This window comes from Panthera onca, chromosome A1 (assembly GCF_046562875.1).
Source record: "Panthera onca isolate mPanOnc1 chromosome A1, mPanOnc1 haplotype 2, whole genome shotgun sequence".
NCBI lineage: Eukaryota > Metazoa > Chordata > Mammalia > Carnivora > Felidae > Panthera > Panthera onca.
Window position 1 is genome coordinate 232,681,365 of NC_138339.1, and position 27,738 is coordinate 232,709,102.

The window sequence follows — 27,738 nt, forward strand, 5'->3', positions numbered from 1 at the left end:
TGTTTATTTTTGAGAGAGAGAGAGCACAAGGAGGAAAGGGGCAGAGGGAGAGGGAGACACAGAATCTGAAACAGGTTCCAGGCTCTGAGCTGGCAGCACAGCCAGAGCTGAGCCACCCAGGCGTCCCTCATTTGAGTTATTTTATTTTTGAGAGTGGGAGAGAGAGAGAGGGGGTCGGGGGACGGGTAGAGAGAGAGGGAGACAGAGAATCCAAAGCAGGCTGCATACTGTCAGTGCAGAGCCTGATGCAGGGCACAGGGCTTGAAGTCATAAGCCATGAGATCATGACCTGAGCCAACGTCTTAACCGACGCTTAACCGACTGAGTCACTAGGGCACAGCCCGATGTACTCGTTTGTACAGAACTTCAGAGTTTCCTGAAGAGCTTTTACATAATTATCTCTGAGATAAACTATGCTGGTCTTATTTCTTCCCTTTTCTGGACGAGAGAGCAGCTTCAGTGACCTTCATGAGACAGAGCTCATAAAATGACAAGCCAGGATGGGGATCCAGGTGATCCCCGGGTGTTGTCACGACCCTGGCGTTTCAGCTGCTGACTTCAGACAACACTAATTGTCGTTCGGTGGATTGTCTCGTTCTTAAAATTTTTTAAATTTCAAATTCAATTTCTTTTGAGGAGTGATCGGCTAAGCTGGTTTCAGAGTGTTTTTCTGAGCGACAGATAGACCTTAGAGAAACTTCTCTTGATCCCGGAGAGCCTTGTGTTGTCACCTGTTGGGAAGAGTCACCTGTTTGGGTGTCAGCTGCATGCACAGTGCTCCGTTACCCTGCTGTGTTCTAGCTCACGCGACACGGGAAGGAGACATCACTCTATTTACCAAGTTGATCAGGGCTTTTTATTTTTTATTTAATTTATTTTTTTATTAAAATTTTTAATGTTTATTTATTTTTGAAAGAGAGAGACAGAGCACGAGCAGGGGAGGGGCAGAGAGTGAGGGAGACACCGAATCCGAAGCAGGCTCCAGGCTCTGAGCTGTCAAAACAGAGCCCAACACGGGGCTCGAACTCACGGACCAGGAGGAGATCATGACCCGAGCCGAAGTCGGCTGCCTCACCGACTGAGCCACCCAGGTGTGGTCAGAGCTTTTTAAAACGTACATCCCAACCTGCTAATGGTCTGTGGAAGCAAATTAATGGGTTGTAATTGGCATTAAAACAGTAACAATAAAGCAGAATAGAATGGAAAATATCCAAGTATATTGCAAAACGCAAGGGTCAGCGTTATTTAGGGAAACTTTTTTTTTTAATTTTTTTTTAATGTTTATTTATTTTGGAGACAGAGACAGAGCATGAATGGGGGAGGGGCAGAGAGAGAGAGGGAGACACAGAATCGGAAGCAGGCTCCAGGCTCTGAGCCATCAGCCCAGAGCCTGACGCAAGGCTCGAACTCACGGACCACAAGATCATGACCTGAGCTGAAGTCGGATGCTTAACCGACTGAGCCACCCAGGCACCCCATAGGGAAACTTTTAAATAAAACTTTTGTTTCCATGTGATGCACGTACGCATACACACATGTACACACTCGTATTTTACGTGTGTGTGTCTGTGCGCATATGTGGATCAAACGGAAACAAAAGTTTAAAGAGTCTAATGTAAAATGTATGTCTTATTATGGAGCTCAGTAGAGTCAGTTGAAAATTTCAAACTTCCCCAAGTTTAAGTAAGTAAACTTAGTAAAGTGTTAGCTAGTGTAGACAGCGTAGGTCATCCCTATACTTTGTGTTTAGGGAAACAGCACCAGTTATAAGCACGACGGTGTTTTTTGCACAGTGCTGACGCAGAGGCGTGGGGACAGCTCCGTCGTGGAGAGAACCGCCCTCCTCCCGTGGATGTGACTGCCCCGCTGCTGGGTGCTCCTGTACAGGACAGTCACCGCGTTCCCGAAACGCATCTCCCGCAAATCGGTGTGACCCCGGAGGGGCCGTCGGCAGACGGAGGTGATCTGCAGACGTGGGTCACACATCTGCTCCGTGCAAGGCCCCGTCGCCTGTTCTGTGGGAGGCACGGAGAGCAAAGTTCAGGGGTCTTAACGATTTTGGAGCCCCCCTGGGCTAGGACCGTGACCCAAAATAGATTTGGGAGCATTTTAAGATGCACAGGTTTAACTTTCTTCGAGAACAACTGTTGTTCAAAAGTGGGTCTTTTAAAAAAAAATGTTTTTTAACCTTTATTTTCTGAGAGAGAGATGGCATGAGTGGGGGAGGGGCAGAGAGAGAGAGAGAGAGAGAGAGAGAGAGAGAGAATGTGAAGTAGGCTCTAGGCTCTGAGCCGTCAGCACAGAGCTTGACACGGGGCTCGAGCCCACAAACCACGGGATCAGGACCTGAGCAGAAGTCGGACAATTAACTGACTGAGCCACCCAGGTGCCCAAAGAGTGGGTCTTTCTAAGGAGTGAAGACGAATCTTCAATGGTCCTTCTTGAGTCCCCCGTGCCAGTGTCCCGTGAAGCGTGGATGTTCTGTTCTAACACTGCCCTCCATTGGGTTCCTACCCGGGTCTCACGCACAGCGAGTCCCGTGCCAGCTGCTCAGGTGACACAGCTTAGCCGGGTGATGTCTGGGCAGTTGGCATTTGTTGCCCAGTTTGCTCTCCTGGTGTGGCCAATCCAACCAGCCGAGCTGCCCTTACACACAGGGACATCAGTGAAAACAGTAGCGGTCTGCATGCAGATTTACTTACGGAGCCTCGTGGCTTCCACCCTTTCCCCCGCGGTGATGACAACATTTGAAAGGTGGCACGCGCAAAGGCTGTTGGGATTGCGTCCTCTGGCCTGCCCGGTCAGGTCCACCACGCGGTGTGGGCCAGGACCGTGATGCGCGGGGAGGGCATCGCGGGGCCGGACAGACTCTCAGAGCTTCTAAAATCCTTTCAGTGGAATCGCTGGCATGTTTTCGTGAGAGAAACTTTAAAGAGAAAATCCCGTTCCTCTTCGTCAGAATTCTCCTCCAAGGGGAGAGAGGCTTAAACAGTTTACATTCTGTAGAACGAAAGAAAATTCAGAGACCGACTCTGACAAACAGAACTCTTACCCGGACTAGCCGGCTGAATTCTTTAGGTCTGGATTTCCTGGCAAAAATCTATGACATTATCTGTTACTGCTTGGTTAATGTTGAAGGGCATCTCCAGCTTTAAAAGTCAGTTTTCATTTGTTGCCATTTTAACATCGTTGCCTCATGTGTTTGTTCAGGAGACAGATGATCACATTGGGGTGAACAAAGTTGGGGCTCTCGGCCTCCTGGAAACCCAGGTGGGCTTCCAAAAACGATAACACTTTCAGGCTCATTTGCATTTCTAGAATTCTGCCACAAATGATCTTCTTTAAGGAATTCCTGGGAACATTCTGGCCTGTCTCTGCATACAGCTTCATCAGAAATCTAGCGCAAGGTCAGATTTGGCCGGTTGGTTTTTTTTTTTTTTTTTCTTTTTTTCATTTTGATGAGGTTGTGTAAAAAGGGAAGGAAATATTTCTAGGATTTAAAATATACACTGATGACACTGTTGATTGGAATGGCAGAATTTTTTCCTTGGGAAACAGACCCCTCTACACCCTAGGTCTGTACTCCCTCTAGGGCCCAAGCATGAAGGAGATTATCCATTGTATCCATCACTGGGGACAGCTGATTAGGACCACATGGAGAGAGTTTAGAGAAGAGTAACTTAACTCTTATCCATTCTCCTTTCCAGCTATGTGAAATTTTGATAGAAGGCCTTCTTGGTATCTTTAAGCCCTGACATTTCACATTTCTTTTCTAGAAACATTTTTGTCATTAGACGCCAAGGGTCTTTGGCCATAGAAAACACTTGCATGGGACTGGGATAGAAGCCACTCATGTTGGTAACTCTGTTGATAGTCGAGAGCATTGCATTCTCTTAGCCCCTGTCCCAGACCTTGGGTTCACCTAGCATATTCCTAGGGATTCGGCCTGAGCACTTGATGGTACCTGCCAAAAGTTTGGGCCGTTCCTTCAGAAAGAGAGCATTTCCCGACACTCCCTAGGCTCCCTACCAGAAAATATGGGCATGCCGGCCTGCTAAGCTTTGCTAGCAACTGCACACTTGGGTATCACCAGGCCTTGAGTCCAGCTACATAAATACTAAAAAATAATCAGAATGAACATAGTCTCGAATGAGCCATTTGGACACAACCTAAGACTTCGAGACGTTAACGATTGAGGTACGATCGTGAAATCTCAGGATGGCAGTGAAGTCCAAAGGCAATAAAACTGACCATACCCTGTCATTTTCCTTCTACGGTGAAGAAGCGTGGAAAACAGTACCTCAAAACTTTATGGTTTTAAGGATTTTTTTTTTTTTTTTTTTTTTTTTTTTTGGGACAGAGAGAGACAGAGCATGAACGGGGGAGGGGCAGAGAGAGAGGGAGACACAGAATCGGAAACAGGCTCCAGGCTCCGAGCCATCAGCCCAGAGCCTGACGCGGGGCTCGAACTCACGGACCGTGAGATCGTGACCTGGCTGAAGTCGGACGCTTAACCGACTGCGCCACCCAGGCGCCCCTTTAAGGATTTTTAAAAATCTCCTTTAAGTAATCTTTTAAGAAAAACGAGCAAGGGACTTTTTCAAGGAGAAATCCCCTTAAGCTGAAAAGGCTTTAAGTTTCTGACATTTTGTAACGTTCTTTAACAATGATAACAAAATGCCTGCCCTGCCCGGAGACCAAGAGATCTGTTTTGATCTTTATGGTCCTTGCAGGTCTGATACTCTTAAGTTTTCCTTCACTCTTGAAAAGATCCGTTGTTTGGTCATCTGTGGCATGCTTTCTGGGTTCCCTGGGCATCCTCGTGGCTCACCGATGGTGCTACCTAGAAATCGGTGACTTACTGGGACCGTAAACACCCTCCCCGCTTTCCCTCATCACACGTCCACCATGTCAACGACATGCTCGGATTCCAATTAGGTTCAAATCCCTGTTCTGATTCCGGCTAAGTCTTTGACTTTGGACGAATTCCTTAGTAAGAACGATCGTTAACCCCGAGGTCTTACCCTGCTGGACGCCATGCTAAGCGCTTCGCATATGGTGAAGCCCTGTGAGTGACGCTGTCATTCTCGTCTCCATTTCGCAGAAGGGCCAGGGAACTTGCTGCCACAAGTCCCGCATGTAGTACATGGTAGAGAAGGCAGGAAAGTGCTTGCCCTTCCCCACCTCCAACGGTCGAGAGGTCGTACCCGTGAACTTGCGAGGTGAGGGTGAAACATTGAGTTTTAGCGTTGGGCCTGCCGTGTGGACCATCTGCGTGTGTACTGTGACGACTCCTGTTGTTCATTCGACCAGCTGCTGAGCCTCAGCCTCCTTGCCTGTAAGATGGGAAGAGTATTACTTCTGGGGTCATTAGGAGATTAAATGAGATAATAGACACAGCCCTGTGCCTGCACTTAGGAGGATCAATTGGCAGTAATTACTCTGTGTGAAAGGCGGCATGCTGGGCAGAGTAGAAATCACAGAGATGAGGCCCTCAACTCTCAAGGGGCCGGGAATTGTTCGAGCAAATGAAATAGGTTATGATGAGCCAAGGAACACAGACTAGGGACCTTCTGCCTGGGGTGCTTCCCCCTGCCCCGCCTTCCCATGCCTCCCTCCAGCTCTTCTGTACCAGCAGGTCTCAACTTAAACACCCTCCCCCCATTCTGGAAACCTCCTCAGGGTCCCCCGAACTAGCTTTGGAACATTCCTTTCACATGGGACCCCCCCCCCTCACCCCAGCCTCTGGGAGGACCAGGGCTGACAGTGCGAGCTTAAGCACCCGGTGCAGGGTCCAGTGACGGGAAGTGCTCAAGAATGTTCGCCAAATAAAAGAGACACATGTGGGATTTTTCAGTTACGCTAGCCTTACCTCACCTCCCGGACTTGGAGGAGGAAATTGAGGGCATGCTGAGCAAATGAGTAAAATCTTGGGAGCAAAAACTCACCTGTCATGTGACAGCATCACGATCCAAGAAGTCTCCTGCAGACAGAATAGCGAGCTGGGATTAACAAAATGAGATGTGACAGTAATTAGTGTAAAGGACTATGTGTGGCTTGCAAACCCCACTGGCCGCCCGAGGGCCTTCTGGGGGAGGCTGTGGCTGAACGAGCGCGCACGAGGGAGACTCCACATCGGCCAAGGCAATGAATCCAGTCTCAGGCTGCGTTAGTAAATACGTGGCATTCAGAATAAAGGCGGTGCCCGTCTTGCCGTTTAGTTTGTGCTTCAGGACGGACCATGAAAACGGGAATTTTAAGCAAGTTGCTCGACCCCTCTAAACTGCATTGTCACCATCTGTAAAATGGGCACCCGCCTCAAAGGGTTGGGGGCTTTAAATAATTGGATGACTTTATGATCTTCGCTGGCAAGGAACAACCCGAGAAAGGAACTGAAATGTTTGAAGAGGTAAAGAATTGCACGGGGGAAAATAGGAGGCACTATGTGATAGCCTCTTTCAAAGTTTTCTTTTTTTTAAAAAAATTTATTTTAATGTTTTTATTTATTTTTGAGACAGAGACAGAGCATGGACGGGGGGAGGGCCAGAGAGAGAGGGAGACACAGAATCTGAAGCAGGCTCCAGGCTCTGAGCCATCAGCACAGAGCCCGATGTGGGGCTCGAACTCACGGACCGTGAGATCATGACCTGAGCCGAAGTCGGACGCTTAACCGACTGAGCCACCGAGGCGCCCCCAAAGTTTTCTTATATGAGGAAGAGACCAAGCTTCTTCAGCTCTATGACCCTAGATGACAGAACTGCTATCTAAGAATGAAAGAAGTCAAGATAGGCAGCTTTCAGCTTGACATAAGGAAACACTTTCTAACGTCCAAAGCTGTCCAAAATGAAGTGTCTCGGGACGTGGTGAGTTCCCCGTGTGTCTGGCTATTCAAACATAGGGCAGGTGCTCACTGGGTGGGTTTGGACGAGACGATGCCTCAGCGTCCTTCCGCTGTTGAGACTCACCGGGGACTTGGCATGTGTCGCTGTCACTTACCGACATGTGGCTCAGGTTCGTTATGTGCTTCGTACAAACAGCCCACTGGAATAAATTCCATCGTAGGTCGCCTTTTACAGAAAAGTTGCAGAAATCTGATACGGTGCTCGAGGTGGCGCACGTCCAGCTTTGGACCCAGATCGGGGTGATTCCGAAGCCCCCGCTCTTTTCCAACATGACCCTGCCCGGGCTTCTGTCCCAGCCCCTCGGGGCTTTGTGTGCAATGTAAACCAGAGCTGGGGGGGGGGGGGGGCGGGGAGGTGCAGCGTGGCACAGGATTGCGGACTGCAAGCGTGGGGGCCACGTTCAGCCGACATACGTTCTGACTGGCAGGCACGGTGCTTTTGGCTGCCAATATTTAATAATTAGAGGACTTCGCATCAAAACCCGATTCCCTACTTGTCTTTGCAAACTGGAAATTAGCCATCCTGGCCCCTGTTCCACTTGGCAACCGCCGGCCACCCCGAGCAAGGATTGCCACTCTCAGACCTGGTCCCCACGCGCCCAACGGCCAGCTTTCTCACTGTCTCTCATCCTGCTGCTCCGTTCGTTTGCCTCCCCTGCCCGGCCCCCAGAGGGATGTCACTGTGCGACGCCCAGTGGGAACCTTTCAAGTCAGTGAATGACAGATCATCAGTGTGGGTGTGGGAGAGTGCTTGCTGCGTTTCCTAGATGAGGAGGCTGTGGCCGGAGAGCCCCGTGGTGGCACAGGTTGCCCGTGTAGGATGTGAACAGAGCCCTGGCTGCTGACTCCCTGTGCCCTCGACTGTGGAAGGAACGTTAGCCCGATAGCTGCCCCCTGGGAGAACCCGTGTCCTGGCTGGAGAGGCCTGTGGCCGAGCTCCCCCTGTACTTGCTGGCTGTACCCTTGGCAGGATTTCCAGCCCTGGTAAAACAGGGCTTTCTCTGACCGCCCTGGGTGGGGACGGGGCTGTCACAGAGATGACCACAGGGGCGCTGGCACCTTACATCAGAGAGCGCTAACTCAGCTGGATTTTAATAGTGAGAATTACTTACCAGTCTGTTGTTTTGTATTTTTAACTTCTGTCAGAAGATCTGTGTTACCCCTCCTCTGTGCCACCGTTTCTCCCATTGAGGTGGGTATTTGAAGGTGGTGTTGCTCCCGAGTCATTCAGGAGGGTTAGGGCCAGATTTTGATTTGGTGGAGAGAGAATGGTCTAGAATCAGGAAACCCGAATCCAGTTTTGGCTCAGCCATTAATATTATTCCTGTGCTTGTGGGAAGGCCTCTCCTCTCTGGGCCTCTGTTTCCTCTTCTTTAACAGGAGAGACGGGGATAGGATATCGTAAAAGCCTGTTAACAGTTTTGCAACTGATGATTCAGAGGTAGAACTGGGAATAATAGGACTTGGGACCATGGCCAAGATCTTGGCGGTAGAAGAAAGAGTCACAGTAGTCCTTCAGAGCTCCTTGTTTTTTCCTCTCCTCTCTCCTTCATTTCCATTTCATTTCTTTCCTCGCTTCCTGCCGTCTGTCCTTTCTTCCATCTTTCCATCTGTCCGTCCTTCCTTCCTTCTGTCTTTCCTTCTTTCTTTCCTTCCTTCCTGCCTTCCTCCCTCCCTCCCTTCCTTCTTTCCTTCCTTCCTTTGGTCTTTCCTTCTTTCCTCCCTTCCTTCCTTCTTCCCTTCCTTCCTTCCTTCCTTCCCTCCCTCCTTTCCTCCTTCCCTCCCTCCCTCCCTCCCTCTCTCCCTTCCTTCCTTCCTTCCCCACTCTTCCTCTCTTCCTTCTTACCATCTTTTCTGTCCTTCTCTTTTCCTTTTCTTTTTGGGATGCTACAGTTGATGAAGATGAAGAGCTTGACAAAGGTCACTCATTCGGTGAACCCCAAAATCCGCTAAGCAGCTCGGTGTGAACACCCAGTGAGCGGGGTTCCAGGGCGCGGGGGAAGCCTGAGACCTTGGCCTGCCTTGATCTTGTGGTCGGGTCGAGATTTCCATCTACCCAGCGCTCCACTCTTGTTTAGATCTTCAACTAACTTATCTAGATCGTAGCTGTGGTTTTTAAAGAATGATATTCCCATTCTCCTTTAAGGCAGCATTTAGTACTTTTTCCTGTAGTCAGTCTGAGCACGTCTGTGTGGGAGAAGCATGTGCCTTGACCATACAGCTAGACTACAGCATAAGGACCTTGAGTTCACAGACTGTGCTTTACGCACAGTGCTGGGTACGTGATGTGTCCTGATTTCACCTTTTTTCTTGCTGCTCCTGACGTCTTCTCCAGAAACATTAGCTGGCTCTGTTCAGCCAGTGCTGGACACTGGGCTGAGAGGCGGTTGATTACGCTGATCTACAGCTAGCCACCCATGTTTCAAAGAGCAAGTTCATGGAAACGGAAGAGGAAGGAACAAGGGCGGACTGTCTTCTGTGTTCTCTTCTCTCCTTTCTAACCCTTGCCCTTTTCTCCTCTCTTGCTATATCCAGTTAGCTGCTGTAATTAGGTCAGTGGGGCCTCGATGTGAGACCAGGCAAAACCTGTTTCTCTTCTGAAGAAGGGTAGTCAGGAAAGAGCTTTTGTAAACGGAGGCGTTTCTTATTTTGTACCGCACGCATAATACATTTAAAAATCGTTGAAAGTTTAGGATAGCAACTTGAGTCTGGAACATGAGGAGCTTTCTGGGTTTGCCTTGCTGTAACAGAAAGATCCGTGTACCGTATCTGACCTAACTGGCAGAAACCTCCAGGCTCTGAGCTGTCAGCACAGAGCCCCACGTGGGGCTCGAACTCAGGAACCGTGAGATCATGACCTGAGCGGAAGTCGGACGCTCCACTGACTGAATTTCAGAAATATCACCCTTTATCCCTCCTTCCCTCCTGACCACTAATCTGCTTCTGTCCTGATAGGTTTGCCTCGTCTGGATATTTCATATAAAGAGAATAACGAAATGCGTGGCATTTTGTCATTAAATATGTAAATATATGCTGGCTTTTTTCACTCAGCACGTTTCAAAGCTTATCCACGTTACGTTGTGCCACGTGTCAGCGCTTCATTTCTTTTTGTTGCCTGGATGGCACCCCGCTGTATGGATCTGCCACCTTTTAGCTCTCCATTTATCAGTGCATGGACATCTGAGTTGTTCCCACCTTTTGGCCATGACATTCGTATACAAGTTTTTGTGCGGACATAAGTCTTCATTTTCTTGGGAAGATACCTAGGGGAGGAATTGCCGGGTCATATGGTAATTCTCCGTTCAACCACGTGAAGAAATGCCAGACTGTTTTTCCGAAGTGGCTACGCCATGTTACCTTCCCACCAACAGTACAGGAGCGTTCCAGTTTCTCCAGATCCTGGCCAGTACTTGTTAGTGTGGGTTGTTTTATTGTTGTTGTTATTGTTGTCGTTGCCATCCTACTGGATATGAAGCAGGATCTTGTTGTAGTTTGGATTTGAATTTTACTGACGGTTCATGATGTTGAGCATCTGTTCTTGTGCTTCTTAGCCACTGGTGTATCTTCTTTGGAGAAATGTCTATTCAGAGCCTTTTTCCAGGCTGTGAAAAAATAGCCTTTTTCTTTCTTCAAAAATTTTTTAATGTTTATTTTTGACAGAGAGAGAGAGAGAGAGAGAGAGAGACAGAGCATGAGGGGAGAGGGGGAGAGACAGAGAGGGAGACACAGAATCCGAAGCAGGCTCCAGGCTCTGAGCTGTCAGCACAGAGCCCGACATGGGGCTTGAACTCATGGACCGTGAGATCATGACCTGAGCTGAAGTCGGACGCTCAACCGACTGAGCCATCCAGGCGCCCCAAAAATAGCCTTTTTCATTAGGCTATTTATCTTTATTAATGAGTTGTAAGAGTTCCTCAATTTTTTATTATATTAATAAATTTTATATAATTATATTTAATATCACGTAGGCATAAAATATTGTGCTGTATGTTGTAGATACATATATATGTCTAGGTTTTAATATATTCTAGATATGTATAAACATATTCTAGATATTCTAGATACAAATCCCTTATCAGATCTATAATTTGCAAATATTTTCTCTCATTCCGTGAGTTCTTTTCACTTTCTTGATAGTACTGTTTGAAGCACAAAAGTTGTAAATTTTGATGAAGCACAATTCATCTATTGTTTTTCTTTTGTTGCCTGTATGGTATGTAAGAACCCAACCAAAGCTGAGATCACAAAGATTTACCTCTGTGGCTCTTTTTAACTTTTAAAATTTTAGTTTTAGCATTTAGGGCTTCGATCCATTTCGAGTTAATATCTGTATATGGTATGATGTAAAGTACAACCCCATTTCCTTGCGTGTGAAGTTACTTCACCATTTGTTGGAAAGCCCATTCTTTTCCCACTGAATGATCTTGGCACCCTTGCCAAAGCTCAATTGACTGTAGACTCACTGACTTATTTCTGGAGTCTTAGTTCTACTCCATTGATCTGTGTGTCTGTCCTTATGCCAGTATCACACTGTCTTAGTCACTGTCATTTATAGGCTTAGTAGTAACTTCTGAAATTGAGAAGTGAAAGTCTTCCGACTTTAGTCTTCCTTTTCAAGATTATTTTGGCTGCTCTGGATTCTTCGCAGTTTTGAAGTTTAGAATCAGCTTGTCAGGTTAGCTGGAATGCTGATAGGGATTGCATGGAATCTATAGAATAATTTGGGGAACAGTGCCATCTTTTTTGAAAATTTAAATTCTAGTTAACAAACACTGTTGTCTGGGCTTTAGTAGAACCCAGTGGTTTATCTCTTACACATGACACCCAGTGTTTATCCTGGAAAGTGCCTCCTTAATGCCCATCACCCATTTAACCCATGCCCCACCCACTTCCCCTCCAGCAACCCTAAGTTTGTTCTCTGTATTTAAGAGTCTCTTATGGTTTGCCTCCCTTTCTGTTTTCATCTTATTTTTCTTTCCCTTCCCCTATGTTCATTTGAGTTTCTCAAATTCCACATATGAGTGAAATCATATATCTTTTTCTGACTGACTTATTTTGCTTAGCATAATACTCTCTAGTTCCATCCACATTGTTGCAAATGGCAGGATTTCATTCTTTTTCATTGCTGAGTAATATTCCACTGAATATATATATATATATATCACATCTTCTTTGTCCATTCATCAGTCAGGGACATTCAGGTTCTTTCCATACTTTGGCTCCATCTTAATATCAATCCATGAACATGGGATGCTTCAAAAATTGATTTATATCTTTTAATTACTTTCCACAATGTTTTTATAGTTTCAAAGTATAAGTTTTACACTTCTTGTGCTAAACATATTCCTGAGTACTTTGTTCTTTTTGATGCTGTTATAAATGGGAATTGTTTTCTTAATTTGATTTTCAGATTGTTCATTGCAAGTATATAGAAATACAATTCATTTTTGTATGTTGATCTTGGATCCTGCAATCTTATTTACTGTTCTAATAGTTATTTTTAGTGAATTCCTTAGGATTTTCTAAATAGAAGAGTATGTCATCTGAAAACAAAATTTTACCTCTTCTTTTCAAATATGGGTGCCTTTTATTTTTTCTTCTTCTTGCCTAATTGTGCTGGCTAGGATATTGCATTATTTATGATAGCCGTTGAGCCTCTAGTGCAATGTTGAATCGAAATAGTGACCTTGCCTTGCTCCTAATCTTAAGGGGAAAGCATCCAGTATTTCATCATTAGTATGACATTGGTTGTTGGTTGTTAGGTTTTGTTTTGTTTTGTCTTGTTTTGTTTGTTTGTTTGTTTGTTTGTTTGTTTTTGCAGACGCCCTTAGCAGGTTGAGGAAGTTCTTTTCTATTACCGGTTTGTTGAGTGTTTTTATCATGAAAGGGGTTTGGATTTTGTCAAATGCTTTTTCTGCATCTATTGAAATGATCGTGTGCCTTTTGTTTTTTATTCTACTGATATGGTATATTAACGATGTTGATTTTTGGATATTAAACCAGTCTTGCATTCCTGGAACAAATCCCACTTAGTTATGATGTATAAGTCTCTTTATATATATTCAATGTGCTAGTGTTTTATTGAGGTTTTTTTGTGTCCACATTCACAAAAGATACTGATCTGTGGTTTCCTTGTGATATCTTTGGTTTCGGTATCAGGGTAACACTACCCTTGTCGAATGAATTGGGAAGCTTTCCCTTCTGTTTTAGAAAAGTTTTTTGAAGAATTGGTGTTAGTTATTTAAATGTTTGATAAAATTCTCTTGCCATCTGGGCCTGGGCTTTCTTTGTTGGTAATATTTTCGTTACTAATTCAATCTCTTTACTTACTATGGGTCTATTTGGGTGGTCTCTTTCTCGTTGAGTTAGTTTCTGTAATGCATGTCTTTGTAGGAACTTGTCCATTTCATGTTATCGAACTTACTGGCAAACAATTACAATGTTCCTTTATAATGCTTTTTATTTTAGTAATTTAGACATTTAGTAATGCCTACTGTTTCATCTCTGATTTATTGATTTGTCTTCTCTTTTTCTTGTCTTGGTTTGTCTGTTTAAAGGTTTTCCAATTTGTTCATCTTTTCAAAGAACTAGCTCTCGGTTTCACGGATTTTGCTCTATTGTTTTTCTGTTCTCTATTTCATTAATTACTACTCTAATCTTCATTCTTTCCTCCCTTCTGCTCCCTTTCGATTTAGTCTCCTGTTCTTTCCCTAGAGTTCTAAGGTGGAAGAGTGGGTTATTGGTTTGAGATCTCTTACTCCTTTTTCAAGTTGTAGGCATACAACTGTAAATTTTCCTCAACACAGCTATAAATTTTAGCTCCATCCCATAAGTTTTGGAATGTGATGTCTTCATTTTCATTCATCTCAAGGTATTTACTAATTTCCCTTTTGATTTCTTCTTTGCTTCATTTGCTGGCTAGGAATGTGTTGTTTAATGTGTGCTCCTTCCAAGTTTCTTGCTGTTACTGATTTCTGTTTTCATTCCACAGTAGTTGGAGAACACGCTTTGTCTTATTCCTATCCTTTTATCCATGTTTTGTTCCATGGCCTAGCATATAATTTATCCTAGAGAATGTTCGCTGTGTACTTGAGAAGAATGTATATACTACTGCAATGGATCTCTTACAGGTGTCTGTTTGGTCTGGTTGGTTAGTAGTGTTGTTCGAGTCCTCTTTTATTTTCTGTCTAGTTGTTCTGCCATTATTGAAAGTGGGATATTGAGATTTTCATCTATGATTGTTGAGTTGTCTATTTCTGTCTTCGTTTCTGTCAGTTTTTGCCTCCTGTATTTTGGTACTCTGTTGTTAGTTGCATATGTTTATAATTATATCTTCCTGATACATTGACCCCATTCTTATTATAAAGTATCCTTCTTTATCTCTAGCAACATTTCTTGTTTTAGAGTATATTTTATCTAATATTAGTATAGCAACTTCGGCTTTCTTCTGGTTTCTCCAAAGCTCTGCTTCGAATTTGCAAAGGCTTTGGTGGGCCCTATAAGTCAGTGTGGGAATTGCCTCCCCCGGCCCCACAATTTTTTTTTTTTTGCTCATATTTCAAATGAAATATTTTCCTGATCAACCGACTCTCCTTGGGCACTAAGTATGGTCCACAATATGAAGGATCCGTGTGATATGAAGACTCCTGTGTCTAGTTGGAGCCCTTTTCATGGGATTGGTTCATCCTCCTCACTTTGTCCTCAATCAATTAAAATCACATCCTCCTTTAAAATAATGAGGCATCCTCATGACCAGGAATTAGAGGTAAGGAAACTGAAATGAAAGGAAATTAGGAAAAATCTCATAAAAATCATACAAATGAGAAGGTGCTCGGAAATAAGATATTTACTTTTGAGCTCCTCTCCAACTCTGCAGAGCTTCCTTGAATTTTTTGAGTCATTTGCTTGCTCCGAACCCAGCGGAAGAACTCCCAGGCGATGCCGGTGGGGATGGAGTGGAATGAATAAAAAACCCATTTAAAAAATAGATGTAATACCATTCAGAGCAAGGGTCCCTGGTTGATCTTTCTCTGTGTCCGAGCCCGCTTGTTGTCCTGAAGGAGGTAGCCCAGATACTCGCATTGGATGAGAAAACCTCCTATTCTGTGCCAGTTTCCTCTCATGGCTTTGAGCTCTGAGGGCTCAGAGAGGGGAGGGTTGCATGACCTCTACCTAGCTGTGCGTCGGCGCGAGTCCCTGGTGACAGCATGTCTGCACTGCCAGAACACCGACAATCTTTGGAGCAGCTCTTCCTCACTCGACAACCAGCCAATTTGGCCTCAGGAAACCACTCTGCAGTGCTGGCGGGGTTTAGAAGTCATTTTTAATTTTGTGACAAAGACAAATGCGTCCTATGGGAGTTGTAAGTGGTTTTACTGGTGATATTAATGGAACCGTGACCTCTTCTGTATCTATGGTCCTACAAAACAAAAAATGTTTGTATTAGAATATGTCAGGCAAGTTCATTCTTGGCCCTTCCTTGAAGCAAATTGCAGAGGAAGTATATACTATTAATAAGCCCAGAGCATATTGTGTGCGTGTGTGTGTGCGCGCGTGTGTGTGTATCCGCAGTCATCAGCCGATTTGCAAACACAGTGGATTTCAATGCTGCTGTTGACTTGATACAAATGATGTGTCTTGCATTGTGTTGGAACGGACGCAATTCACTGAAGTTTTGAACAGAACCGTAGTGCGCCCAGAGCTGGTATGGGTATTGGATTTTAAAGGCCAATAGCTGTAGTAAAATTCAAGCGTTTGGGCGACCCAAAGTGACAAAAGGAAAAGGAGAAATTCAAAGGCACGGTGAGTTTACCTCTTCTGTTTTCATTTGGGATTGGCATTCATTAGCCTAGAAATGACTACACTGATGTTTACTGTTTCCTGCACAAACTTTTTATGCCAGGGCCCTTTGTTGAAAACTATTGCTTAAGGAGACAGCAAATTAAATGTGAAGGATCTACAGTTCAGTTACATGAATTAAACCATTTCCTGGTGTTTGTGTTTACCTTGGGACTCACAAAGAAGACAAAAATACAGACTCACGGGAGGAAGGAAAGGAATGATCAAATCCCAATAGTTTCTGGCTGAAAGTCTAGCTCAGCAACTTTATTTAGGGGAGGAATTTTGTGCTGATAAGTGAATCTTTGTCTCTGCATAATTAACTTTTCCTCCCTCCATATGTCGCTACACCCACTGAGCTCTCCCGGTAGAAATATCATATTAACTGTGCAGTTAATGTCCCATTCTGTTGTGCAAAACTGAAATAAATCCAATGCAGAATTGGTAGTTTTCCTCAAGTAAAAATGGACGCTGCTTCAGAATTCGAGACCTACCTTCAATAATTCAAAATGTTATTGTAAAATAACATATGCTCGTTCTAGACCGTCTGACAATCTATAAAAAGGTAAATAAGAAAATAATCTGTAAAGCCACTCCTCAAACAGTTTAGTGTATTCATTTGTCTTTTTCCTACGCCATATATGAATGTGTATTTCTGCCTTTTATCGTTAAGATCACGGGTATAGTTTGTGATTTTCGTATACCCTAACACCTACTGTCCCTAAGTTCAAATCTCTCATGATAATAAGAAAAGCCACAGTTAGCACGCCTATAGTGGTCACTGTCTGCCAGGTAAGTGTTCTTCATGTAACCCTCATAAGAACCCTTTGAAGTTCATTTTGCAGATGAAGGACAGAGGCTAAAATGATTGGCCTGTGTGCTCTTAACCACCATGATCTGTTGCTTCCCCCCCCGACTCAGCCTCGTAAGGGCCTTGTGCCCGGGCTCCCCCTCACCGCCCTGGCCCCTTGGTGATTGTCCTCTTCTCAGAACTGCTCCATTGCCAGACAGTAGGACACAGGGCACATCCTTTCCCCACTGAATGTCTGAGAATCAGCCTCAGTCTCTGAGGAGCGATTGCCAGATGCAGCCCTTCCTGAGCGGGGGGAGGGGGGCAGGGGGAAGGGGGGGAGGGGAGGGGGAATGCCAGCCCTGAGGGTGGGGACGGGGAAGGAGGTCAGGAGGCCTCCAGGCCTGGCTCTGCTCACGTCACTTCTCATATTTACACCTCCGTCTTCTCATCTGTGAAAGGAGGGTTGTTGGGTAGCCCTTCATCCATTTTGTTCATTTGTTCGTTCGTTTGGTCATTCGTTCGTTCAGTGCACGTCAGACGGGGATGACTACGGTCTGTTTCTTCTCCTCTAGGAACTCTCCATCCAGCGTGTAGCCAGAGAAGTAACCTGCCCGTTCAGCACCCAGTATTTGAAGTGGGATAGCCCAGGAGGAAAGCCCAGAGGGTGGGCTGGGTGGAGAAAGGGTGTAAGGAAGGGGCCGGCCCAGCACGCTTCCCAGAGGACAAGGAGGAATTATTTAGAAATCTAGGGCATGTGAGCTGGGCTGTGATAATAGGGTCTTTCTAGTATCTAGTGTGTTCCAAATGATTCCATCTTAAGCAGGCTACAGCAGTATCATCTTTTTTGCAGGGGTTGGGGGATTAAAACTACACGAATTTATTGTCTCATATTCTAGAAACTAGAAGTTGAAGCCAAGGTGTCAGAGGGCCATGCTACCTCGGACGCCGGCAGGGGGACCCTCCCTGGCTTCTTCCTACCTTGTGGTGGTTGCTGGCGATCCTTGGCCTCCCCTGACTTGCACCTGCGGCTCTCCAGTCTCTCCCTGGGTCTTCATGTGGCTTCTCCCTCCGACGTCTGTCAACGTAGGCCCATCTTCTTATGGCCACCAGTCGTACCAGAGTAGGGGCCCGCCGTACGTAACTGATAATTTCATGGGCAGTGGTTCCATTTGACCCAAACGAGGTCACATTCTGAAGTCCTGGGGGTCAGGACTTCAACCTTTTGTTTTTTGGGGGGACACGGTTCTACCCATGACAACCTCATAGCCACCAGCTAGTCTAGGCAACCACTGCCTCCTTCTTGCTCTGTTTCTTTCCATTCTCCATTCGGCATCCAGAGTGAGCTTCCTAAAGTACAGCAAGCAGGTGGGGACCTAGCTGGGCCTTTCAGGCCCAGATGGAGAGAGTAGACACTGGGGTTCTTTCCATCTGGGCGTGTAAGGCTGGAGTCAAGGGCAGAAGATGGGAGCACAGCGACTCCTGAAGAGGTCATGAAATGGCGGCGGGCTCTTGAGGGCAAGGGCAAGGTAGACCGTGCAAATGTTTCTAAGACATATGAGGCCTTTCTGGTCCCCAGAGGAACCACAGGGAAGCCGAACAGGTGGTTTGAATCCTTCTGGCCTCTGAGACTTGGCCAGATGCCATACTTTTTAAGGGTGGTATCTGGGTGATTGTTTAAAGCCTTCTCCAGTCCTTTTGCATGCACTGGCACACGTTACGCCATTCGTAGATACGTAGTGCGTACCCAAAGACCTCTGATATGCCTGTGAAGTGAATGTGGTCTTCAACACTGCTTCTCCAACCTTTCCCCTTATCCTAAGCAGCTCAGAGCTTCTCGTTCATGATCAGTCTGCTGGGGATGGTCTTGAAGTCAGGCTTCTGTCATTCAAATGCTAATCCTGTCTCCAAGTAGATAGGTCTGCATTACCTCTATCTGCCATCTTCTGTGCTCCAAAGTCAACTGACCATCGCATCCAGGGCCCTTTGACTCCTTACAAAGGCTCCGGGGGGCGCTTCCTGAGGCACTTAGCGTAGCTGTGGCAAGAAGTTTATGCAGAATACTCTCCTTGCTTTTTCCCTGCACTTTCACGGTTTCTTTCCCATAGTGATCTACACCCACCGCCACCCCACCCGTTTCACAATTGCACATCCGGGGCATCAGGGGCAATCTGACCCCAGGCCGGAACAGAAGAAGGAACCTGGTTCGCTATAGAAGCATTCTTTTCCTGGGCAGAAACAGAGGGCCAAATTCAGAGACGAGAATGTGTGAATTTATGGGTCACGTGATGGGGGACCTTTGACATAACCATACTGTTTCACCAGCCATAATGTCTACACGTTCTTCATACAACCACTTACATATATGTTTTGTTTTGTTTTGTTTTTGCATTTTCTTCTCATTCAGATACAGATAGACCTTTCTTAGAGATGCACAGTGAAATACCTGAAATTATATATATGACTGAAGGAAGGGAGGTCGTCATCCCCTGCCGGGTCACGTCACCTAACGTCACTGTTACTTTAAAAAAGGTAAAGCCGAGCAATGCTTCTCTCAGAATACCTTTACTGCAAATGAGCACGGTGAATTCATTTTATCGCTCTGGAATGGTTTTCTTACAGACATTCGGGCTGCTCAGTGGACTTTTCTGGAGTGTCTTTTGACTATAAAGTATAAGTGCTAGATGTCCTACCCATGCATGTATTTAAATGAAATAAAATGATAACGTGGGCATAAATGTGTGTGAATATAATGAAAGAACTAAAATTGTGGGAATGTTTCTATATTGCCACAAATCCAAATGTCTGCAATGTGGGGGGAAAAAACCCAGTTCTCTTGCTTCTGTGAGTCAGTAGCTTGGCAGAGAGGGGTTAATCTAGATTTTTGCTGAGGACGGAACGATGAGACAAGTGCCTAGGGAGCCACCACCTTGAGTTTGAGTCGCGAAGTTCCTGGTAACAAAAAGCTTATCTCCTGCTGGGCATCCAAACTTAGCTGCTTAGGAAAAGGGAAGAGAGGGGGAGAGAAAGTTATGCTTGAGATTTTTTTATTCTTTATACCGTGTTATAAATTATGCACGTGGAGAAGGAAAAAGATTTGGAGTCGAATCTAATAAAGACAAGGACTAAAATGTGACATTCCGGCTAATTCATCGGCAGTAAGAGTTTGGGAGTGGACTAGGGTTGAAAGTTGGACAAGAACTCCCCAGGCGGAAAGCTGTGGTGACTCCTAAGAGCTTTGAGCTTTAAAGGGGGAAGTTAAGGCCGTCCCAAGGCAGCACCCGGCACGACTGCTCACACTGTGGGTACTCCGGAGGAGTTTGGTGATGGTGGTAGTCGAGTTGGAAAAGTTCAGAGTGATTTTCGCTATCACTGTTGACCTTGAATCCTGGAGTGTGATGGAAGCGTCTTCTTCCCTTGCCTTCGCTTTCCTACATTACTGATTTGATAGAAGCCCTCGATATAGTCCATCGGTGACAGGGCTTGGCTTCCATTGTATCTGTGTGTCACCACCCATGTTGAAAAGCAGTATATTTCAGAGCCGGAAATGGCCAGAGGAGCTAACCCAACTGGTGGAAGGAAAAACTGAGGTTCTGGAGGAGTTGAAGACCCTCCCACCGCAGGCCACAATGGCCATCGGAATCCGTATCCTGACTCCCCCTTCCATGCCCTTGCCACCTTTGCTAATGGTTTAGTTGGTACAGGAGAAAGGCCAGCGTGGGTCAGAGCAGAGCCCTGTGGCACGCTGCCTGGATTCTTACCACCCGGCCACTTAACCTGCTGGGCAAACTGGCTAGTTATCAGAACTCCCTCCACCTCAGTTTCCTCACTGGAGAGATAGGAGTGATTACAGTAGCACCTGCCTCTCGTAGGTGTGAGGAAGTAGCTGAGGTGATGCATGAAAAGCCCTTGGCACAGTTCCTGGCCCAAACTGAGCCCCCATTCAAGGGTATCTGTCTAACACTTTAATACTCAATGCTTGATTGATTTTCCAGTGATACTTCTTATCAAGCATGGTATCCATTCCTCTTAGTTTGACGTAATAATCGCTCTGTGATTAATATAGCACGTCTCTGTTTCGTGCAAGCCCCTTGCCTCTTTGCTCTAATGCAGATCGCTGGTCTGTTGTAAGAAACACTCCCAGATTCCCACGTGCACAAATTTGAGGAGGGAGTTTGTTTTCTCGGTTTTTCTACCTAAGATCTCTCATACACACAAGCAAGAGAGCAAGGCATAGTGTTCTAATAGGGGTTTGAGTTTGCCCCATATATACTGGAACGAGTCTGTGTTGCCCTAAAGTTGCTCTAAGGTCTCCGTGCCCCCCGCTTCTCCTCTTAACCCTTTTAACTTGCTGTCCCCTCCGTCTCCTCTCCCCATGGCCAGCGGTGGCAGAGCCAAGGTCACCTGAAGACAGCCTCCCGTACAGTCCTTTCTTTCGAGGCCGCTCATCCTCCTGTCCCTTTACGACACACGTAGCCACCACCGTAGCTGATGAGCTCTGGTCACCTCTGAACAAAGTTTCTTTGTCAATGGAATACTATTAGTGGCAGTAAGGGGAGATGAGAGTAAGAGAAACTTAGTCGAAAACCTTAAAGGAAACTTCAGTGTATTTTTCAGTTGGGCTGAGGAAGTCCATCAGCAAACCTTCCTTTTACATTCAGCACATGCTTGTGTTCGGCTACGCTGTTTTAGTTTTATTTATTGGACAGAGAGAGAGAGCGAGCCCGAGTAGGGGAGGAGCAGAGAGAGGGAGAGGGAGAGAGAGCATCCCAAGCAAGCCCGGCACTGTCAGCACGGAGCGCGATGCAGGGCTCGGACCCACGAACCGGGAGATCACGACCTGGGCCGAAACCCGGAGTCAGACGCTTAACCGACCGGGCCACCCAGGCGCCCCTGCGTTCACCTGCTGTTAAGGCATCAGAAATTTCAATCCCTGACTTCAGTTCTCCCGAGCTTTTCCCTTCATCGTGTGCACCGAATTAGAGGAGAAGGTTCTTTCTCTTCCACCTAGCATTCCTAAGTTTGCAGATGGAATCACGATTTACTGACACACGAAGTGCATCCCTCACTTGCGTGCAGGTCTTCAGAAACAGGCTGCAGTTCCTCTCAGAGTTAAGAAACACAGACATAGACCAACACAGACGTGCTCTCGGAGACAGGGCACTGGTGACTTTTCACATAGGAATTTCTGCCATAGAGTCACAAATCCCGGCCAGATTAGCTCCTTCAGCAAGCAATATAAATAATTGATAAACAGGGTCACGAGTGAACGCAAGGTGCACTTTCTTTTTTTTTTTTTAATTTTTTTTTTTTTAACGTTTATTTATTTTTGAGACAGAGAGAGACAGAGCATGAACAGGGGCGGGGCAGAGAGAGAGGGAGACACAGAATCGGAAGCAGGCTCCAGGCTCTGAGCTGTCAGCACAGAGCCCGACGCGAGGCTCGAACTCACGGACCGTGAGATCATGACCTGAGCCGAAGTCGGACGCTTAACCGACCGAGCCACCCAGGTGCCCCAAGGTGCACTTTCTTAAAAGAAGACAGAAAAGATCTGAAACTTCTTCAGGGCAGTTTGGCCTTTTCCTTTATGATCTGTTGTGGGAAGGTAGTCTGATTATTTTTCCTTTTTTAGCGGGAGATAAGTCACAGTGGTAGCCAGCGTGCTCTGCCTCTGAAATTGGGCTGGCGATCTGGCATCGGGGGAATTTGGCTGGACCACTCAGTATGCAGCAATGCCCCTTAGTAAAGCCTGACCTCGAGGCGGGTTGTTTATATCGCCGTCTTGAAAAATAAAGTCCTTGGCGTCCAGCAGAAGGCGTAAGGGCCAATCAAATCATGGATTCCTTTCTTCCGTTTGGACTCACTGTGTTTGGGAATGCTTCTGAGAATTTGAGAGCACTTCATTCATGGCAGCACTTTGCATCTGTTTGCAGCTGTGTCTGCTGTCCGTTTCATTGGCGTTTTCCCTCCCAGACGATAACCCCAGCGAGAGCCAAGTCGATGGTGTGCATCTCCAAGGACTTGGCATGATTTACGGTCCTCTTAGGACAGCCACCTCTTTACTAAGTCATGCAAAAATGGGAGGACAAGTTATGGCTTGTTAAAAGCTCCAGCTGATGGGACTCGGGAGGGTAACCTGGCAGCCCCAGAGGAAAAATTCCTCAGTGGTTTCTCTACCGAATATCAGGCCAGTCTATTGCAAGGCTGATTCCCGGAGGCCAAGTGATAAGGGCTCCCACTGGAAGTCCGACGTGACAGCTGGGTCCGTCCTGGGTGGGTGCGGCTCGTCACGGAGGCTGATAATGAATTCTTATAATAATTACTATAATTTATCATCATCGTGTGTTTCTTGCTACATGCAAAGAAAACGAAAAAGCCAATTAGCACAAACTAGAGTTTTTACCTGTACTGTTTGCATCTTTGGTGAAAATTATGTTTTCAGAAGCCATCGGTGAAGCTGTATCGCCACAGTGCTGGTGCGATTTTGTTCAAGCCCATCTCTTTCTTTTCAGTTTCCACATGATACGCTGATCCCTGATGGAAAACGAATAACCTGGGACAGCAGGAAGGGTTTCATAATAGCAAACGCCACATACAGAGAAATAGGGCTTCTGGCATGTGAAACAACAGTCAACGGACATCTGTACAAGACAAACTATCTTACCTATCGACAAAGTAAGTGGTGTTCCAGAGGCATGGACGTGAGCCAAAATGCTCCAGCGTGTATCTGCTTAATGAAACTTTGGTTTAAAATTTTTTTTAACGTTTATTTATTTTTGAGACAGAGAGAGAGCATGAACGGGGGAGGGTCAGAGAGAGAGGGAGACACAGAATCTGAAACAGGCTCCAGGCTCTGGGCTGTCAGCACAGAGCCCGACGCGGGGCTCGAACTCACGGGCCGTGAGATCATGACCTGAGCTGAAGTCGGACGCTTAACCGACTGAGCCACCCGGGCGCCCCTGAAACTTTGATTTTAAAAAAAAAAATCTCATTTCTTATGCTTGCAGCCAATACAATCATAGATGCCCAAATAAGCACTCCAAGCCCAGTCAAGTTGCTACGAGGTCGCACTCTTACTCTCAACTGTACAACTACCACTGCCTTGAACACAAGAGTTCAAATGACCTGGAGTTATCCCGGTGAAGTGAGTGACGTTTTTTTCTATTTCTCCCGTAGGGCGATACTTATTTTTGGCGAGTGAAATGCCACTGCGTTTTTGAGGTGGGAAAAATCAGGATATTCCGACTCCTGTGGCAGTTGGAGTCAACAGGGAAGCTGTGGGTTTGCTGGGATGCTTTCCTGGTCTGACTTTTGGGAGTATGTGTGCACAGATACGGTCTTTTGATGTCTGGAGGTTTTGTTTTGAAGTGTCTAGGCTGGTATTTCTATCGCATGATTCCGGGTGGAAGAGGGGATTGTCTCATCCCTGGAAACTTTCTCTGGGGTTTAGAGATGAGAGAGAAATTTATCACTAGATGCCAGGCAGGGACTGTCTTTTGTAAGAACAACAACAAAAAGTTGTCGTCAGCGCATTAATTGAAGATACTGGCCGACAGTCAGGCACCTGATCGGAGCGTGTTTGGAAAGGGGAGATATTACGGCCCAGCCATCCCGTACTCCATCTGTGAAGTGACAAAGGGGCAGTGCTGTCCTTCAGAAAAACGAGAAGAACAAAGGCCAAGTCGGGTTTCCTCATTCAAAGCAAACATCCTTGCAAACAATCGTCTGAAAATGTGTAGATGGGGAGTCTGCGATCAACGGTTAAGAAACTCGCACCGTCCCTGTGGCACCCGCTTGCCGTGCGTTAGTATGATTGACGCGGCACGGCCCCAGCTCGGTGATGTTTCTGGGTTTGGGTAGAAATCAAATATTCTCAATAAACGCCAGGAGGGAGGAAACTCTTGCCCTGCTAGGGGCTCTACTCTAAGAGTGTGATGATACATCTATTGACGGCCAGTTACCTTCTAAGATGGCGCTGTCTAGTAGAACTTTCTGTGATCGAAATACCTTTGCTGCCTAATATAGTAACCACTGGCCCCATGTGACTAATGAGCACCTAGAATGTGGCTGGTGTGAGTAAGAATTGGATTTTTAAACTTTATTTTATTTTTTAAAAATTTTTACGTTTGTCTTACTTTTTGAGAGAGAGAGAGAGAGAAAGCGTGCGAGCGAGTGGAGGAAGGGCAGATAGAGAGGGAAACATAGACTCTGAAGCAGGCTCCAGGCTCTGAGCCCTAAGCACAGAGACCGACATGGGACTCAAACTCAAAAACTGTGAGACCATGACCTGAGCCACAGAAGTCAGACGCTCAGCTGATGGAGCCACCGGGCGCCCCTTTTATGTTAATTTTGATAGCTAGGTGTGGCTGATGGCTGCAGTGTTAGACCAAAGCAGATATCTGAACCCCAGGATCAGCTGTTTTCCGAAGACAGAAACAATGCCAATGTTATTCAACTTTGAGAAGGCAAGAGTTCTCTAAGCGAGAAGACAGAAGTAATACCTACAAAGACCGAGGGCTTTCTGTAACTCTATTTAGGGGACCGACTGTCTGATTTTTGACGGTGGTGATTGCCATCTTCCTTCTGGTTTCTGCTGAGAAGGAAGACAGTGGCCTAACCGTGTGTCTGTTTCAACAGGGCAATGCAAGGACAGGTGGGTAGGAGTTTCTTGCACATGGCACAGACGAGTGCTAAGTTGAAGACCCAAAGACCAGTTCTGCACAGCTTCCAAAGTCTTTCTTTTCCATGCCTCCTCATGGGGAAGGATGGAGAGGGAGAAAAAACATATTATGTGTTATAAAATGTAATGCTAAAACACGGGGGCGGGGAAGGAACAATGAAAGGAAAAGGCAATGTGATCTCATCTTCTCAAAACCAGGAAGGAGTCATTGTGGCCAATTTACACCCGCTGAGCCCCAGGGCCTGCTCTTGGTGTTCAGTGAGGCAAACACGGGACAACATCCCACCGCTGCCACCGCCGGTGGGTAGGTGGCTTTGCACGTCCTCAGATCCATTTGGTGTGATTTGGCCGAAGTTGGAGAGCATCGCCCAAAGAGCGAGATCACAAGACCAGGACGATTACAGCTTAGTACGTGCAGCCAGGACTCGGGACTGTCTCCTTCATTTCTAGGAAGAGAGCAAAAGAAAACCCACGTGGTATTCTATTCGAGAAGCAGTCGTTACGCCAGATACTAAAGATAACGATTGCCTGAGTTAGTGATATCTACGCGCAGAGAACTGGTGACTGTTTAGAGGGCTGTGTGCTTAGAGGGAAGGCACTAGATTAACACTCAGAAGGCCTGAGTTTCCAGCCCATCGTGGTCTCTGACACTTCAGTTTCTTCACCTGTCAAAGGGCAGCAAGGCCGCCCGTCTCCCTGGGTTGTTGGGAGAAACCGTTAAGATAACGCACGTGAACGTCCGTCTGGAGAAAACGAAGTACTAACAAATGTCACTGGGGCAGGTATTCGAAACACATGGAGACAGAGAGAGAGTTTCCAAACATCTTGCCATTAGATGGGTTTGCTTCTCGGCATAAAATGTTGTTCTCCGTCATAACCTGAGAAATGCTGTACCCTTGTGCGTGAACAAGACTGTTTCTACATTTGTTACACATTTTCTTTCTAGACAAAGAAGAGAGCTTCTATAAGGCAACGAATTGGCCGACGCAGTTCCGACGCTAACGTGTTCTACAGTGTTCTTATGATTGACAATGTGCAGAACAGAGACAAAGGACTTTATACTTGTCATGTGAAGAGTGGCCCGTCATTCAAATCTGTTAACACCTCAGTGCACGTATATGGTAAGCAAATTCATCCTCAACTTTCTGATCATGGTGGGTTTGGGGCAGGCGCTATAAAAATGGACATTCTCTTTTGGCCAAGAGGCACCCTATCATGAGCGATACAATTTGCTCCCCCTCCTAGCCTCTGCCAAAAAGCAAATCGCTTTAAGTGCTCCTTAAATTTAATATTTTCGAATTGGACAGAGGATCTTCTCCTTTCCAGTAAACTGTGGTTAATAATTCAGTAAGATCACGTTATAATCTCTATTAAATTCTTTTTTTCATCTTCCATATGAACAAACCAGAAAAACATGGACAGATTTTCCTTTATTCTCTGGGGGAAATCTCTCAGGTACCCCTAGGATTTAGGGGAAATGAAAATGTGGTGTGATAAATTACTTAGAATTGATGTGATTTTTTTATCCCTGGTTTTAGTCTCATGAAATCCTAATGTTGTCGCTTAATTCCAACAGGCAAAGTCTGTAAAGAAAATACTTAAACCTCTTTAGAGTCCCTGAAAACCTTACTTATTTCCACTGTTGAAAAACGGTGAGGGGCAGAATCTATGGAACAATGCTGCCAGTGGCCTTTGATATTCTTTTTCCTTTAATTTTTTTAATGTTTATTTTATTTTTGAGAGAGAGAGAGAGGGAGAGAGGGAGGGAGGGAGGCAGAGAAAGAGAGAGAGACAGAATCCGAAGCAGACTCCAGGCTCTGAGCTGTCAGCACAGAGCCCGACGCGGGGCTCGAGCTCACGGACCGCGAGGTCATGACCTGAGCCGAAGTCGGACGCTTAACCGACTGAGCCACCCAGGCGCCCCTTTTGGGATTCTTTTGACTTTCTCCAGTCAGTTTTTGAAATCAGATCGGTTATTTTCAGGTGCCCGAAGACTTTCTTCCATCACACGTTGGGCAAGCAGGTTTTTAGAAGTCTCTGTCCTCTTCTCTTACTGTGATGTGGATATGTGAGGTGTTCTGCTTTCTGTTGCCCTGCCTCTGCTTTTCTGTTTCGCTTGCAGCCATTTCGTGCGAAGTGTTTTCACCGGTGAGAGTGCTTCTAAATTATTTTATTCCTGGATCGATATTGGGGCTCATCGATAGGCTTGGTCAGCATTCAGTGCCATTGGGTCCTTGCTGGCAACCGTCCTTTGAATGAGGCAGTGAGTTGGATTGTTTTTGTTCTGGTCAAGATAAACATAGTCTTTTCTAATCTATTTTATCACCCCTCCTTTCAAAGATAAAGCGTTCATCACTGTGAAACATCGAAAACAGCAAGTGTTGGAAACTGTTGCTGGCAAGCGGTCTTACAGGCTGTCTATGAAAGTGAAGGCATTTCCCTCGCCAGAAGTCCTGTGGTAGGACCTTAATTATTTTCCTATCAGTTTAAGATATGCCGCATTAAGTAGGAAGATGCAGGACCCCAGTG

At 46.0% G+C, this 27,738-nt stretch overlaps 1 protein-coding gene across 2 annotated transcripts in view; it reads left to right on the forward strand.

Moving 5' to 3' along the window:
• FLT1 (fms related receptor tyrosine kinase 1) overlaps positions 1 to 27,738 on the forward strand; it is a 176,479-nt gene that overhangs the window by 32,716 nt on the left and 116,025 nt on the right. For both annotated transcript variants that reach the window (XM_078443807.2, XM_060637463.3), the window contains exons 5-9: positions 18,937 to 19,061; positions 23,042 to 23,204; positions 23,537 to 23,673; positions 26,156 to 26,330; positions 27,550 to 27,667. In XM_078443807.2, coding sequence (XP_078299933.2) covers positions 18,937 to 19,061; positions 23,042 to 23,204; positions 23,537 to 23,673; positions 26,156 to 26,330; positions 27,550 to 27,667 — 718 coding nt within the window. The remainder of the gene's footprint in view (positions 1 to 18,936; positions 19,062 to 23,041; positions 23,205 to 23,536; positions 23,674 to 26,155; positions 26,331 to 27,549; positions 27,668 to 27,738) is intronic.